Source organism: Zootoca vivipara, chromosome 8 (genome assembly GCF_963506605.1).
Source record: "Zootoca vivipara chromosome 8, rZooViv1.1, whole genome shotgun sequence".
Taxonomy (NCBI): domain Eukaryota; kingdom Metazoa; phylum Chordata; class Lepidosauria; order Squamata; family Lacertidae; genus Zootoca; species Zootoca vivipara.
Window position 1 is genome coordinate 79720612 of NC_083283.1, and position 15261 is coordinate 79735872.

The 15261-nt window shown below is 45.3% G+C and overlaps 2 protein-coding genes across 2 annotated transcripts; both read right to left on the bottom strand.

Annotated features, from left to right (window-relative positions):
* Positions 1-1087: 1087 nt before the first annotated feature.
* LOC132592589 (dynein axonemal heavy chain 3-like) lies at positions 1088-4619 on the bottom strand. Its single transcript, XM_060278224.1, has 4 exons — positions 4281-4619; positions 3530-3688; positions 2833-3018; positions 1088-2235 (listed from the first exon to the last, which is right to left on the bottom strand). The coding sequence occupies exons 1-4, from the start codon at positions 4455-4457 to the stop codon at positions 2062-2064; spliced, it is 696 nt and encodes a 231-aa protein (XP_060134207.1). The 5' UTR covers positions 4458-4619; the 3' UTR covers positions 1088-2061.
* Positions 4620-5701: 1082 nt separating this feature from the next.
* On the bottom strand, positions 5702-8195 carry LOC132592590 (dynein axonemal heavy chain 7-like). The gene is made up of 4 exons (XM_060278225.1): positions 8026-8195; positions 7321-7506; positions 6565-6723; positions 5702-6045 (listed from the first exon to the last, which is right to left on the bottom strand). Exons 1-4 carry the CDS (start codon positions 8116-8118, stop codon positions 5800-5802), a joined length of 684 nt encoding a protein of 227 aa, XP_060134208.1. The 5' UTR covers positions 8119-8195; the 3' UTR covers positions 5702-5799.
* Between the last annotated feature and the right edge of the window lie 7066 nt (positions 8196-15261).

Below are 15261 nucleotides of genomic sequence, written 5' to 3' on the forward strand. Positions count from 1 at the left end.
AGTCTGATCATAAACTGAAGCGTTCATAAACTGAAGCGAACTTTCCCATTGAAAGTAATGGAAAGTGGATTAATCCGTTCCAGACGGGTCCGCGGAGTACTCAACCTGATTTGAGAGGGATTTTAGAGGCGGAATTCATGACTGTGTAAATAGGTATGATACGGCTTTAAATGTATGGTGCAGATGGGCCCTAAAACCACAAGGAGATTAACATCTGGATCAGAGAGGGGAAGGCAGAGGGCAAGGAAGACCTTACATAGGAATGAATGGATTATGAAGTCACAGAATCAAAGAATCATAGAGCTAGAAGGGAATAGAGGGTCATCTAGGCCAACAGCCTGCAATGCAAGGGCTCGAACCCATGACCCTGACCTGAAAATGAAAGCTATGGTAGGAACTGCGGACAGCCAGAAGCGAAGTTGAATGAAATGCCAAGGCAAAGAGTTGGGCGAGAGATCTGGCAGTGGTGCCTTTTGCTTCCTCTTTCTGGGAACACCCTCCTGAGTCACCCTGAGAGCAAACGGGTTGCTGTGAGTGTGGCTGTTAGAAGAGCAGAAAGGAAGGGCCCCCTTCTCAATCCTCAATACAAAATGGCTTGACCCAAGAGAGAAAGCAAACTGGGAACAAAGCAAAGAGGACCTCCAGACCAGCGTTAGTCGTGGGTGAGATTCAGCCACATCCCAGCAGATCCCGGTTGTGTAGTCAAGGGCACAACAAACCCACTCCACCCAAAAGAATTGACTTTTTACACTAAGAGATGAAAAAGTGCACGGGAAAGTGTGGGATAATGACAGCTTGAAGCAACATCGCTCACATGCACTGCATACATTTAAGCACATGGCCTCCTCCACAGAACTAGAGAACTGTAGTTTACCCCTCATAGTGCTACCGTTCCTAGGACCCTTAACAGGGCCGTCTTGAGCAGATCGCGCGCCCTGGTGCTGAGGGGCAGAGATCGCTCCGCCGCCCGCCCCGCCCTCGCAGGGCGCAATTGGTCTCCGCACGGCTTCGCAGCGCGGCGCCCTCCTTCGCCGCGCGGTGCCCTCCTTGCCAGGCCGGCGCCCGGCTTACCAGCCCCGCGCCATGGTGCACTGTGCCACCGGGGGTCTACGAAGAGCAGGCCCTGACCCTTAACAAACTACAGATTTGTTTGTGAGATTGTCTTCCCTCATACATGCCCTCTCGGACTGCTTTGGTCTGTGGAACTGGGACTGTGACAAGCGCCACATAATACCCATTCTGCATCTGTAAGAAACGGATCTTTTAATGTGGTGGCCCCTACACTTTGGAACTCCCTGCCAATTGATATCCTGCAGGCAGCTTCACTGTACTCTTTTTGGTACCGACTTAGATCATTTTTGCTTATAAGCCTACTTCTCTGTCTGAAATACTGATGTGTTTTTAGTTTACTGGTTTTAATTTTCTGAACGTTTTAATTGGTTTTACTAATAATTTTATTGTTGTATTCATTTTTAAACTCCCGAGGGGTTTTTGTCTTTTTTTTTAAGCAGCATATAAACTTTATGAAATGCATATATGCATAGATAAATTTATGGTGTAGATGCAGCTGCCTTCTAAACTCCCTGGAAAACAAATCAGAATAAGTGTGCAATCAAACAAGTTGCTCAAGACTTTAAGACTCCTTTATTTTCCAAGGGGCGATGGTTGTAGCCCCAACTTAAGGCTTCTTGATTTTTGAATGGGTGATGGTAGTAGATTGTAGTGATTGTAGATAATTGGGACTGCAATAATTTGGCTTTATTTTTTAATTCCTTATCCTTTGGATTTTTGTTTAATAGCTTCTCATTTAGTTCTATCTCTTTCTGTATCTGTTTTAACTTAAACTCCTTCGCTCTTTTCTGTATTATGTTCTGTTGGATGTACAAGCCCCTTATATATGCTTTCCCCGCACCCCAAACCGTTCTTATATAAATATCTTGAGTCATATTTATTTCAAAATATTCCTTCATTCTTTTTTGTGCCTCTTTTACTATTTTTTCGTCATTAAATAACCACTCATTCATCCTCCAACTGTTATTCCTTCTTTTATTCCATGCTTTTTCACTTTCCTCCCAAGCCACTGAACAGCTTTTCAGCCCTGTCCAGGTTCTGAGAGACTTTGTGAATGATCTTTTCAAGTACTTTCTTCTGGTTATTTAGTTCTTCGATTTCATTCTGCAGGTCCTGCAGCCAGTCAATCACATGATTCAGATCTGCTCGCATTGTACTGAGCTCCTGTAATCATATCAAATATATTTTCACCACATTGTCAGGATGAACAGTCCAGTGAAACAATAATTTGGCAAGAACCACCCTTTCCTTTCTTATTCCAGGTACTGCCACTGAGTGTGCCTTGATTGGAATTGATTGAGGGCCCTCTCGGTGGCAGTTCCGCACCTGTCAAATGCACTCCCTTGTGCAACGGGAACATGGTCACCCACCCAGTGAGTTTTAAAACTCAATAAGGGTTTCAACCCTGGTCTCCCCAGGCCTAAGGTTCAACTGCATCATACTCACTCACTTGTGACCCCACAAAAGGAGGGCATTTTCAGCCTAATATTACTTTCAACTGGGGTAAATAGCAACCCTGGGGAGGCAGATCAGAACTGTGCAGGGGGGGGGTTGAATTCCCCCAGGAACATCATGTGTGAACATCCCCTCTTAATTGCCACTCTTTAGTTCAAAACCAACTGTGGAAGGGCACATCATGTGCTGACAGTGCAGCCCTGTGCGTCTTTTTTTAAGTCTTCTGGGGTTCCACGGGGCTTACTCTCAGGTAAGGTGGCAGCGCAGAGGATGGAGAGGGGCCACCATGCTGCACAGCACAATTACCTGAATACCCTGGGCAAGAGCTGCCACTTCATTGGCTTCCTTTTCATCTGCACCCACAAGCTGCTCCTTGGCATCAGAAACCTCAATGGTTTCTTTTTCTAAGAGGGTCACGGTTTTCTCCATTTCTGCGGAGGTCTGAATCTGTTCCAGATGAAGAGCTGTCAGCTCCATTGGCATCACTGCAACCTAAAGAGGACAACCAAGAAAGAGGGATAATCAAGATATTAATTCCTTACTGTTCCAATCTTCAGTTCCCCACATTTCATAATCAATTTCAGATACAGAAAAAAAGTTAAGAAAATGCATCAACATTTTAGTGGGCAATTAGGTACCAGAATCTGCCAGTGATTTTGCTTTCTAACTAATCAGGAACTGTAGTTTGTTAAGGGTGCTGGGAATTGTAGCTCTGAAAGATACAGATCCCACGATTCTTTGGAGGAAGTCATGTGCTTAAAATATATGGTGTGTATACAGCCATTGTCTTTGAACAGCCCTGTTAATAATACTGAGCTTGCAATCAATACAAGCAGATAATGAAACAGTTACAAGTTCCCATATAATCTACCTGTTTAAACACAACCAGAGACATGGGCTCCTTGCTAAGCTGCTCAAACTCCTCCTCTTCCGTCCCCCTAGCTTTCTCTCCTCCCAAGCCACTGTTTAGCTTTTCAGCCCCCTCTGGCTTCAGATAGCATACCTCAGGGTTATTCCCGTGTTCTTTCTTCTGGGTAATCCCCTTCTTGTGTTCTGATTGGACCTTGAGAAAGGAGGTATTTGCCGGGTTCAGCATATCGGGAGCCAAAAGGGCATCTTCCAGGACTGGCATTGCCTCAGCAAGGTCCCCCTCGCACTGCTCCTGTAATCATATCAAATATATTTTCACCACATTGTCAGGATGAAGAGTCCAGTGAAACGATAACTTGGCAAGAACCCCCCTTTCCTTTCTTATTCCAGGTACTGCCACTGAGTGTGCCTTGATTGGAATTGATTGAGGGCCCTCTCGGTGGCAGTTCCGCACCTGTCAAATGCACTCCCTTGTGCAACGGGAACATGGTCACCCAGTGAGTTTTAAAACTCAGTAGGGGTTTCAACCCTGGTCTCCCCTGGCCTAAGGCTCAACTGCATCATACTCACTCACTTGTGACCCCACAAAAGGAGGGCATTTTCAGCCCAATATTACTTTTAACTCTGGGGTAAATAGCAACCCTGGGGAGGCAGATCAGAACTGTGCAGGGGGGGTTGAATTCCCCCAGGAACATCATGTGTGAACATCCCCTCTTAATCGCCACTCTTTAGTTCAAAACCAACTGTGGAAGGGCACATCATGTGCTGACAGTGCAGCCCTGTGGGTCTTTTTTCAGTCTTCTGGGGTTCAATGGGGCTTACTCTCAGGTAAGGTGGCAGAGCAGAGGATGGAGAGGGGCCACCATGCTGCACAGCACAATTACCTGAATAACCTTGGCAAGAGCTGCCACTTCATTGGCTTCCTTTTCATGTGCACCCACTAGCTGCTCCTTGGCATCAGAAACCTCAATGGTTTCTTTTTCTAAGAGGGTCACCGTTTTCTCCATTTCTGCGGAGGTCTGAATCTGTTCCGGATGAAGAGCTGTCAGCTCCATTGGCATCACTGCAACCTAAAGAGGAGAACCAAGAAAGAGGGATGATCAAGATATTAATTCCTTACTGTTCCAATCTTCAGTTCCCCACATTTCATAATCAATTTCAGATACAGGAAAAACCCATGACAAAAATGCATCAACATTTTAGTGGGCAATTGGGTACCAGAATCTGCCAGTGATTTTGCTTTCTAAGGAACTGTAGTTTGTTAAGGGTGCTGGGAATTGTAGCTCTGAAAGATACAGTTCCCAGGATTCTTTGGAGGAAGTCATGTGCTTAAAACATATGGTATGTATACAGCCATTGTCTTTGAACAGCCCTGTTAATAATACTGAGCTTGCAATCAATACAAGCAGATAATGAAAACAGTTACAAGTTCCCATATAATCTACCTGTTTAAACACAACCAGAGACATGGGCGCCTTGCTGACCTGCTCAAACTCCTCCAAGCTGTATTCCACATGAAATCCATTGAGTAAAAACTTGAAATTCCCTGAGTTCTTAATAATGTTCTTTCCCAGTCTCATGTTCTCTACACCTTGCTGTTTAAAAGTTGCCACTAGCAGCACTGGCTCTGAGTAGGCACCCATCTCTTCACCGCCGATGTCAAGTAAGACTAGGATTCCAAACTGGATGGCGTTCTCCAAAGTTCTTACAAAAATGGAGTCAGACAACTTGGTAATAAAGAGCTTATTGCCCTTTTCCATATTTTGGACCCACTTGTTGGCTTGCCCTTGAGGATCAATCATATCGGGAGCCAAAAGGGCAGTTTTCAGGGCTGGCATTGCCTCGGCAAGGTCCCCCTCGCACTCCTCCTGTAATCATATCAAATATATTAACACCACATTGTCAGGATGAACAGTCCAGTGAAACGATAATTTGGCAAGAACCCCCCTTTCCTTTCTTATTCCAGGTACTGCCACTGAGTGTGCCTTGATTGGAATTGATTGAGGCCCTCTCGGTGGCAGTTCCGCAGCTGTCAAATGCACTCCCTTGTGCAACGGGAACATGGTCACCCAGTGAGTTTTAAAACTCAGTAGGGATTTCAACACTGGTCTCCCCTGGCCTAAGGCTCAACTGCATCATACTCACTCACTTGTGACCCCACAAAAGGAGGGCATTTTCAGCCCAATATTACTTTTAACTCTGGGGTAAATAGCAACCCTGGGGAGGCAGATCAGAACTGTGCAGGGGGGGTTGAATCCCCCTCTCAGGAACTTCATGTGTGAACATCCCCTCTTAATTGCCACTCTTTAGTTCAAAACCAACTGTGGAAGGGCACATCATGTGCTGACAGTGCAGCCCTGTGCGTCTTTTTTTAAGTCTTCTAGGGTTCCACGGGGCTTACTCTCAGGTAAGGTGGCAGAGCAGAGGATGGAGAGGGGCCACCATGCTGCACAGCACAATTACCTGAAAAACCTTGGCAAGAGCTGCCACTTCATTGGCTTCCTTTTCATCTGCACCCACTAGCTGCTCCTTGGCATAAGAAACCTCAATGGTTTCCTTTTCTAAGAGGGTCACCGTTTTCTCCATTTCTGCCGAGGTCTGAATCTGTTCCGGATGAAGAGCTGTCAGCTCCATTGGCATCACTGCAACCTAAAGAGGAGAACCAAGAAAGAGGGATAATCAAGATATTAATTCCTTACTGTTCCAATCTTCAGTTCCCCACATTTCATAATCAATTTCAGATACAGGAGGGGGAAAACCCATGACAAAAATGCATCAACATTTTAGTGGGCAATTGGGTACCAGAATCTGCCAGTGATTTTGCTTTCTAACTAATCAGGAACTGTAGTTTGTTAAGGGTTCTGGGAATTGTAGCTCTGAAAGATACAGTTCCCAGGATTCTTTGCAGGAAGTCATGAGCTTTAAACATATGGTATGTATACAGCCATTGTCTTTGAACAGCCCTGTTAATAATACTGAGCTTGCAATCAATACAAGCAGATAATGAAAACAGTTACAAGTTCCCATATAATCTACCTGTTTAAACACAACCAGAGACATGGGCGCATGTCTGACCTGCTCAAACTCCTCCTCTTCCGTCCCCCTAGCTTTCTCTCCTCCCAAGCCATTGTTCAGTATTTCAGCCCCCTCTGGCTTCAGATAGCATACCTCAGGGTTATTCCAGTGTTCTTTCTTCTGGGTAATCCCCTTCTTGCGTTCTGATTGGACCTTGAGAAAGGAGGTATTTGCCGGGTTCAGCATATCGGGGGCCAAAAGGGCAGTTTTCAGGGCTGGCATTGCCTCGGCAAGGTCCCCCTCGCACTGCTCCTGTAATCATATCAAATATATTTTCACCATATTGTCAGGATGAACAGTCCAGTGAAACGATAATTTGGCAAGAACCCCCCTTTCCTTTCTTATTCCAGGTACTGCCACTGAGTGTGCCTTGATTGGAATTGATTGAGGGCCCTCTCGGTGGCAGTTCCGCACCTGTCAAATGCACTCCCTTGTGCAACGGGAACATGGTCACCCACCCAGTGAGTTTTAAAACTCAGTAGGGATTTCAACCCTGGTCTCCCCTGGCCTAAGGCTCAACTGCATCATACTCACTCACTTGTGACCCCACAAAAGGAGGGCATTTTCAGCCCAATATTACTTTTAACTCTGGGGTATATAGCAACCCTGGGGAGGCAGATCAGAACTGTGCAGGGGGGGTTGAATCCCCCCAGGAACATCATGTGTGAACATCCCCTCTTAATCACCACTCTTTAGTTCAAAACCAACTGTGGAAGGGCACATCATGTGCTGACAGTGCAGCCCTGTGCGTCTTTTTTTAAGCCTTCTAGGGTTCCACGGGGCTTACTCTCAGGTAAGGTGGCAGAGCAGAGGATGGAGAGGGGCCACCATGCTGCACAGCACAATTACCTGAATAACCTTGGCAAGAGCTGCCACTTCATTGGCTTCCTTTTCATCTGCACCCACTAGCTGCTCCTTGGCATAAGAAACCTCAATGGTTTCCTTTTCTAAGAGGGTCACCGTTTTCTCCATTTCTGCCGAGGTCTGAATCTGTTCCGGATGAAGAGCTGTCAGCTCCATTGGCATCACTGCAACCTAAAGAGGAGAACCAAGAAAGAGGGATAATCAAGATATTAATTCCTTACTGTTCCAATCTTCAGTTCCCCACATTTCATAATCAATTTCAGATACAGGAGGGGGAAAACCCATGACAAAAATGCATCAACATTTTAGTGGGCAATTGGGTACCAGAATCTGCCAGTGATTTTGCTTTCTAACTAATCAGGAACTGTAGTTTGTTAAGGGTGCTGGGAATTGTAGCTCTGAAAGATACAGTTCCCAGGATTCTTTGGAGGAAGTCATGAGCTTTAAACATATGGTATGTATACAGCCATTGTCTTTGAACAGCCCTGTTAATAATACTGAGCTTGCAATCAATACAAGCAGATAATGAAAACAGTTACAAGTTCCCATATAATCTACCTGTTTAAACACAACCAGAGACATGGGCTCCTTGCTGAGCTGCTCAAACTCCTCCTCTTCCGTCCCCCTAGCTTTCTCTCCTCCCAAGCCACTGTTTAGCTTTTCAGCCCCCTCTGGCTTCAGATAGCATACCTCAGGGTTATTCCCGTGTTCTTTCTTCTGGGTAATCCCCTTCTTGCGTTCTGATTGGACCTTGAGAAAGGAGGTATTTGCCGGGTTCAGCATATCGGGGGCCAAAAGGGCAGTTTTCAGGGCTGGCCTTGCCTCGGCAAGGTCCCCCTCGCACTGCTCCTGTAATTATATCAAATATATTCTTACCTATTCATCTACTTGCACTTTGACATGCTTTTGAACTGCTAGGTTGGCAGGAGCAGGGACCGAGCAACAGGAGCTCACCCCGTCGCAGGGATTCGAACTGCCAACCGTCTTCTCGGCAAGCCCTAGGCTAGTCACATTTTTTTCTTACCTCAGCATGCTTGGTGCCAGAAATTGACACCAAGAGAATTATCCAGAAAATAGACATCGTAATCTATGAAAAAAGAAAAGCATATGAATATTGTTTTTAGACATATTTTAAATCCCAGAACATTTTCCCGCCCAGTCTGTTCACCTAACAACTTACATCTTCACAGCTGATCAGCTCAAGCTGAAATGCCCTCTGTGCACCAGAAAACCTCAATATATACGTAACATTGGTTTGTGATGTAAACTCACCCCCCTTTCTTGAATCATTATGCCAAGATGGGAAAAGTTAAAATTGTCACTGCTAGGCAAACTTTCAGTGATAAAAAAGGGTATTTTGCCTAGAATGATATTTTTATTTCAAATAATACCTGTTGTGACTGATTTACTATTTAAAGAATGGCAAAATGGGTTTATCTAAGTGTTATGGCAATGAAAAAAACCACAAGTTAAAATGAAAGTACTGCAAGATGTAAAGGAAAGGGGAGGATTGGAACTGCCTGATTAGAATTTGTATTTTTCCACCTATTGCTTAGTGTGGATGAAGAAGTGAGTGATCCTAAGACAGGCATCCCCCGACTTCGGCCCTCCAGATGTTTTGAATCAATCCCCATCATCCCTGACCACTGGTCCTGTTAACTAGGGATCATGGGAGTTGTAAGCCAAAACATCTGGAGGGCCGCAGTTTGGGGATGCCTGTCCTAAGAAATAGGAGGATTTCGGAATAAGAAGATCATGATTTAAGGTTTGGATGACATGGATATCTGTGGTATGACAAGGTCAAAGTGAATGTGGACTTTAACAATCATTTTGTGAGATGCACTATATTGAGAATCTGGAGTAGATATAAACCTAGGTTGTAGGTGAAGATACCCTTATGGACTTCAATGCAAGACGCACTTCATACGGAAAGAGGTGACAGGTAAAGAGAAATGGTTAGTCTAGGGGAGGCCAGATGACTTCACCTATTGCAGCTTTCCTTCTATAGGTTTGTTAGATTTGTGCATTGCTTCCCACTAAGAAAGTGCCAATACAGTCCAGCTGTTCTTCTGGTTTGTGCCAGAGCATTCCTACATCCCACTCTTCCTGAATTCTGAGTGAACTCGAAGAATTCCAGAACAAAAAATTCAAGAACAGTAGCACATGTGCTATACTACAGTTTTAAGTTTCCCCAGTTCATTCCTTTTCATACACATATCAGTGTGTTCTGCAGTTTCAGCTGGACGCAGCTCAACATGGGCTTCCTCAATGACACTTCCCTATCTTTCTAGGGCACAAATGAGTTGGGGGAACTAAAGCAGTTGCTCCCAAAGGCTTATGGCGCAACAAGGTGGAGGTGGGCAAACGGGAAGATGAAGCTCACAGGATCCTTTGCTGCTGCTCCTCACTCTCCAGGACTTTCTGCCTGAGGCAGTTCCCTCATGCTGCCTCGTACATGGCCAGCTCTTCCAGGACAGGTGGCCAGACTACCATCACAAAGCTAGCGTGACCATGGGACCCTCAATGACTGCTGTTCTGATGGGTCTAGAAGTGGTTCTCCTAGAGGGGCACAGCTGTAACACTGGCTTCCCGCAGGGGTATCTCTGCCATTCACCAGGAGGGAGAGAGGGAGGTTGGCAAGGAGATTGGCGCAGTGCAAGGGGAATGTTAGGAGTGCTGGGCTGAGCACCCTGCTGCACCTGCACCCCCCTGATCTCCATGCTGCCTCCCATGCTGCCCTGTCCCCCTGGGAACTATTGTTACAGCTCCACTCCACTGGGTTGGTTATTGGCTGTATACAGTTGCATAAGCATTGGATAGAGTGTAGGTTGGTCATGTATTCTGCTATACAGAGGACAGTCCCCGTTCGGAACAGCTGTCCAGTACAAGTTCAATTTCAGTTTAAATAACCCTTAAAAGGAAAACAGGTTTGTCCCATCGACAGGTAGCACCTGAACAGCAGAGTGAGTATGCACAAAGGACACTTGGACACAGTCTCCCTCCCCATCGTGGGGTGTAATGCATTCTTTATAAAATTATGATTTTAGTACTTATGTCTAAATTTGCATCTACACATATTAATTAGCAGATGAAAATGAAAGCTATGGTAGGAACTGGGGACAGCCAGAAGCGAAGTTGAATGAAATGCCAAGGCAAAGAGTTGGGCGAGAGATCTGGCAGTGGTGCCTTTCGCTTCCTCTTTCTGGGAACACCCTCCTGAGTCACCCTGAGAGCAAACGGGTTGCTGTGAGTGTGGCTGTTAGAACAGGGGAATCCTCAATACAAAATGGCTCGACCCAAGAGAGAAAGCAAACTGGGAGCAAAGCAAAGAGGACCTCCAGACACTGGTCTGGGTGGGATTCAGCCACATCCCAGCAAATCCTGGTTGTGCAGTCCAAGGCGATTGGGAGGCCTTGAACAACAAACCCACTCTTCCCAAAAGAATGGACTTTTTACAAAATATTCCCCCTCTGGGGAAAGCTGATAAGTTTTCCAGGACTTCTACATCTTTACAATAAGCAATTGGAAAGAACAGAGAGCTGGAGGAGCCTGTCCTTGTCGTCTGTTACTCTCCTACCATAGTTACATTCGCCTAGGAATACAGTGGTACCTCGGTTTATGAACACAATTGGTTCCGGAAGTCTGTTCATAAACTGAAGCGTTCATAAACTGAAGCGAACTTTCCCATTGAAAGTAATGGAACGTGGATTAATCCGTTCCAGACGGTCCGCGGAGTAACCGTTCATAAACTGAAGCGAACTTTTCCATTGAAAGTAATGGAAAGTGGATTAATCCGTTCCAGACGGGTCCGTGAAGTACTTAAACTGAAGCGTTCATAAACTGAAACATGGGTGTAATTGGTTCCGGAAGTCTGTTCATAAACTGAAGCGTTCATAAACTGAAGCGAACTTTCCCATTAAAAGTAATTGAAAGTGAATTAATCCGTTCCAGATGGGTCCGCGGTGTTCATAAACCGAAAATTCATAAACCGAGGTGTTCATAAACCGAGGTTCCACTGTAGAAACAACGCATTGGAATGAAAATGGAAAGATGTTTATGGAGAATGCAGATACCTTCTGTTTAAAACAGAAGACTAAATAAGACTCCTCACAAGGTGACCGGAGCCCACATACAGCAGGCTCAGGGGGAATTGGAACCTACAGGTGGGACACATTTAATAAGCAGCCATATGTTAGCTGGCCTTGCCTTACTAGGGATGGTGGAGTTTTGTCACAAATCCCAATATACTATGGGGTTTGTGAGGGCGTTTAGTGACAGGGCTGAGGTGGGGGTTGTGAGAGGGCTGAAGTGGGGTTTGTGACTCAAACCCTTAGGATGAGTCCCCAGTAGCATTTCATCTTTCAGCCTTGGAGATGTTAGCAGTCATGGAACTGGACAATAGCCCTTTAAAGAACACAGCCAGCTCCTCCGCAAAGGCAGGGCTAATTGCAGGACCGGGTTTGCCAACCTCAACCTCTTTGCTGAGACAACATCCACCCATTAACCACAGTCAAGAGAAAACGGCAGCCACTGGAGGTCACAGGACCTGTCCGTGGTCCTGATAGGGCTTGCCTAAATCTGGGTGTATATTTAATTTTTATTTATTTCACAAGATCTATATACCACTTGACTGCAAGAAAACCTCAAAGCAGTTTACAAAAAGAGTAAAACCATAAAATCATCTAAAAAAGGGAAACAGATATTGAGAACATTGAAAAACAAATTCAATGATGGGGGAAGCAAATATGTATGTTAAGATTCCACATTTATGGATGTGTTTTTAGCTGACCAACCAAAAAGAGTACAGTGAAGGTACCTGCTTGGGAGTTCCATCTGAAAATATCAATTTCTAACAAATGCGGATCAAGTATTATGTGGCGCTTGTAACAGTGCCAGTTCCACAGATCAAAGCATTTGCATGGGCATATATAGGATAAGGCGATCTCACAAGTAAACTAGGGACAAGCTGTCAAGGGCTTTATATTCTAACATGTATATTTGACCTTGGCCCTGAACTTTATACTGCTACGGAGCCCGACTTTACCTGCATGGCCCTGTTGTTCACTGTGAGATTATCTGACATGGCCACACTGGGAAGAGATATTTACCTAATATTGCCTTTTGTAAAAAAAAAGAAAAAGAAAAAAAGCCTCCTGCCACTTTCTCTGTGGCCCCAGGGGATCAGAACTTTCATTGCACCCCTTTCCTGATCAGCAAAAGAGGATGTCTGGAGCCCAGGAAATGAGATTTCTACTGCATCCATGTAGACTGATTAATAGATACTGAATTCTTGCCTGAACTTGTCATCAGTACTCTCAGGTAGTATGACCTCTTCACAGATTTCTTTTTCCCTGAAGCAGACATCCAGCTGGTTGCGAGATGGCAGTTCTGCAGCACAACCCAAGTCCCATCCAAGATAGCCTGATTAACCATCTTTGCTGTGATTGGGTCTTGGCCAAGTGAAATAGTCTGGATGCTTTCCATGCCTAGTGTCAAATATTTAAATAGAAATTGTTTTAATAAACGTGCAGGGTTTTAGTGTCAGGAACGCTATTCAAGGAACCCAAACCAAATCATCTCATTTAAAGTAACTGTCACCTTTAGAAGACATCTGAAGGCAGCCCTGTATCGAGAAGCTTTTTAATATGCAATGTTTTATTATGTTTCTATATATGTTGGAAGCTGCCCATGGTAGCACCAAGTCAGATGGGTGGGGTACAAAGAATATAGACTCAGATATTATATGGAATTAAAATTAGGCCACAACTTTATTAAACTTCCGAATGTAGGAAGACCTTGGCTTAGGCCTTGGGCGTGTATCCCTTCCAGCCCCCCAGCTGGGGGGAGGTGGAGCTCATCAATTTAAATGGGATACGGGACTGCTCAGCGAGACTGCAAGTGTAGCAGGCAGCCAGGCCCATATCCTCGCACGCAGAGTAGTTCACTGATGACCTTTTAGTGTATGGCCAGTGACACCAATATATATAACCCCTTTAACTGGAAAGCCAGTGTGGTGTAATGGTTAAGAGCGGTAGACTCGTAATCTGGGGAACCGGGTTCGCGTCTCCGCTCCTCCACATGCAGCTGCTGGGTGACCTTGGGATAGTCACACTTCTTTGAAGTCTCTCAGCCCCACTCACCTCACAGAGTGTTTATTGTGGGGGAGGAAGGGAAAGGAGATTGTTAGCCGCTTTGAGACTCCTTCAGGTAGTGATAAAGCGGGATATCAAATCCAAACTCTTCTTCTTCTTCTTCTTCTTTATAAAATTATAATTTTAGTACTTATGTCTAAATTTGCATCAACACATTTTAATTAGCATATGGACATTTTATGAAAATCTATGCCTGGGGTGTGTGTGCATTCACCCTTCTTTTGATGAAGTATACTAGATGTCATGCTAACAAAGTGACAATTACCAGACAAGACCCTCCTTGGCTAGGAGACATAAAGGAGAGCTATTACATGACCGCCCATGTCTTAGGACAAGCTTACAAGAGATAGTCCCTTCTTGGCGGTGAGGCCAAAATGGTTACATTCTTAAACGGCTCTACTATCAATATGTTTTTCCCAATGTGAAAACAAAGCACTCATTCAACATGTTACCCACCCAACCCATTTTAAGGCTCTTATGCCTGTGATGAAACCCTTGTCCCATACAAAATAAACAAAAAGAAGAGTGTGTTTGCGTGTGTGTACCCTGACTAATCAATCAGCTCAACATAAAACAAATAAGGGGGGAAATTAAAATAAAAGTGAAGGTAGCAGACTCAAATAAACTTTGTGATAATTCAATACATGCCCAAAATCTAATAGCTACGTTCCCCTCACAGAGCTGCAAGCCCCAGAGTTCCCTAGGAAGAGGAACTAACCTCTCCGCTCCCTTCATAAACTCCAGTTCCAAGGATTTTAGAGGGGGAATTCATGACTGTGTAAATAAGTATGATATTGCTTTAAATGTATGGTGCAGATGGGGCCTGAAACCACAAGGAGATTAACAACTGGATCACAGAGGGGAAGGCAGAGGGCAAGGAAGACCTTACATAGGAATGAATGGATTATGAAGTCACAGAATCAAAGAATCATAGAGCTAGAATGGAATAGAGGGTCATCTAGTTCAACAGCCTGCAATGCAAGGGCTCGAACCGTCCCTGAAGATAACAATACATCCTTGGTGGGTCAGTGTGCCGAATTCTTGGCAAGCATGCCTCTTCCGTCCCCCTAGCTTTCTCTCCTCCCAAGCCACTGTTCAGCTTCTCAGCCCTCTCCGGCTTCAGAGAGCATATGTCAGTGTAGTTCCCGTGTTCTTTCTTCCGGGTATTCATTTCTTCAAATTCATCCTTCAGGTCCTGAAAGTGGTCAATCACCTTCTTGCGTTCTGCTTGCTTTGTATTGAGCTTCTTCCTTCGCACAGGGAGAAAACCTTCAGCTTCTCTGATTGGTTCCTGTTTTGGGGCCACCACCGTTGTGACACGGTCGTGCTCTTCCATGGCCCTCACCCCTTGGCACAAGCCTTCATAGGCGGATGATACAGGGAGGCCTGGAGCACGGGGCCAGTGACCCAATAACCTTTTAAGCTCCCCTCTCTGTTAGTGCTGGATGAGGTGGAAGTACCTGAGGAACTAAAAGTGGACGACGACTCTCTACCGGATTTGCGAACCCTCCTCCTGGATCTATGAGGTCTCCATCCCCGCCGATGCGACCTGCATGACTCAGGGCTCACAGATCTATCACATGAACCACCGCAGGGAGACCCACCTCTGCGTTTTGCGATAGGTGATCGCGATCTGTCTTTGTGTTTTTCTCGGCTGCGCTGAAGGGAGCATGAATCTTTACCTTGGGGCCTCAAGAACCTCCAAGCGGCGTCTTAGTTGGGCAATCGTCCTATCCCTGTGGTCCCTAGCAGCCCAACGTGGTGAGCATTCACT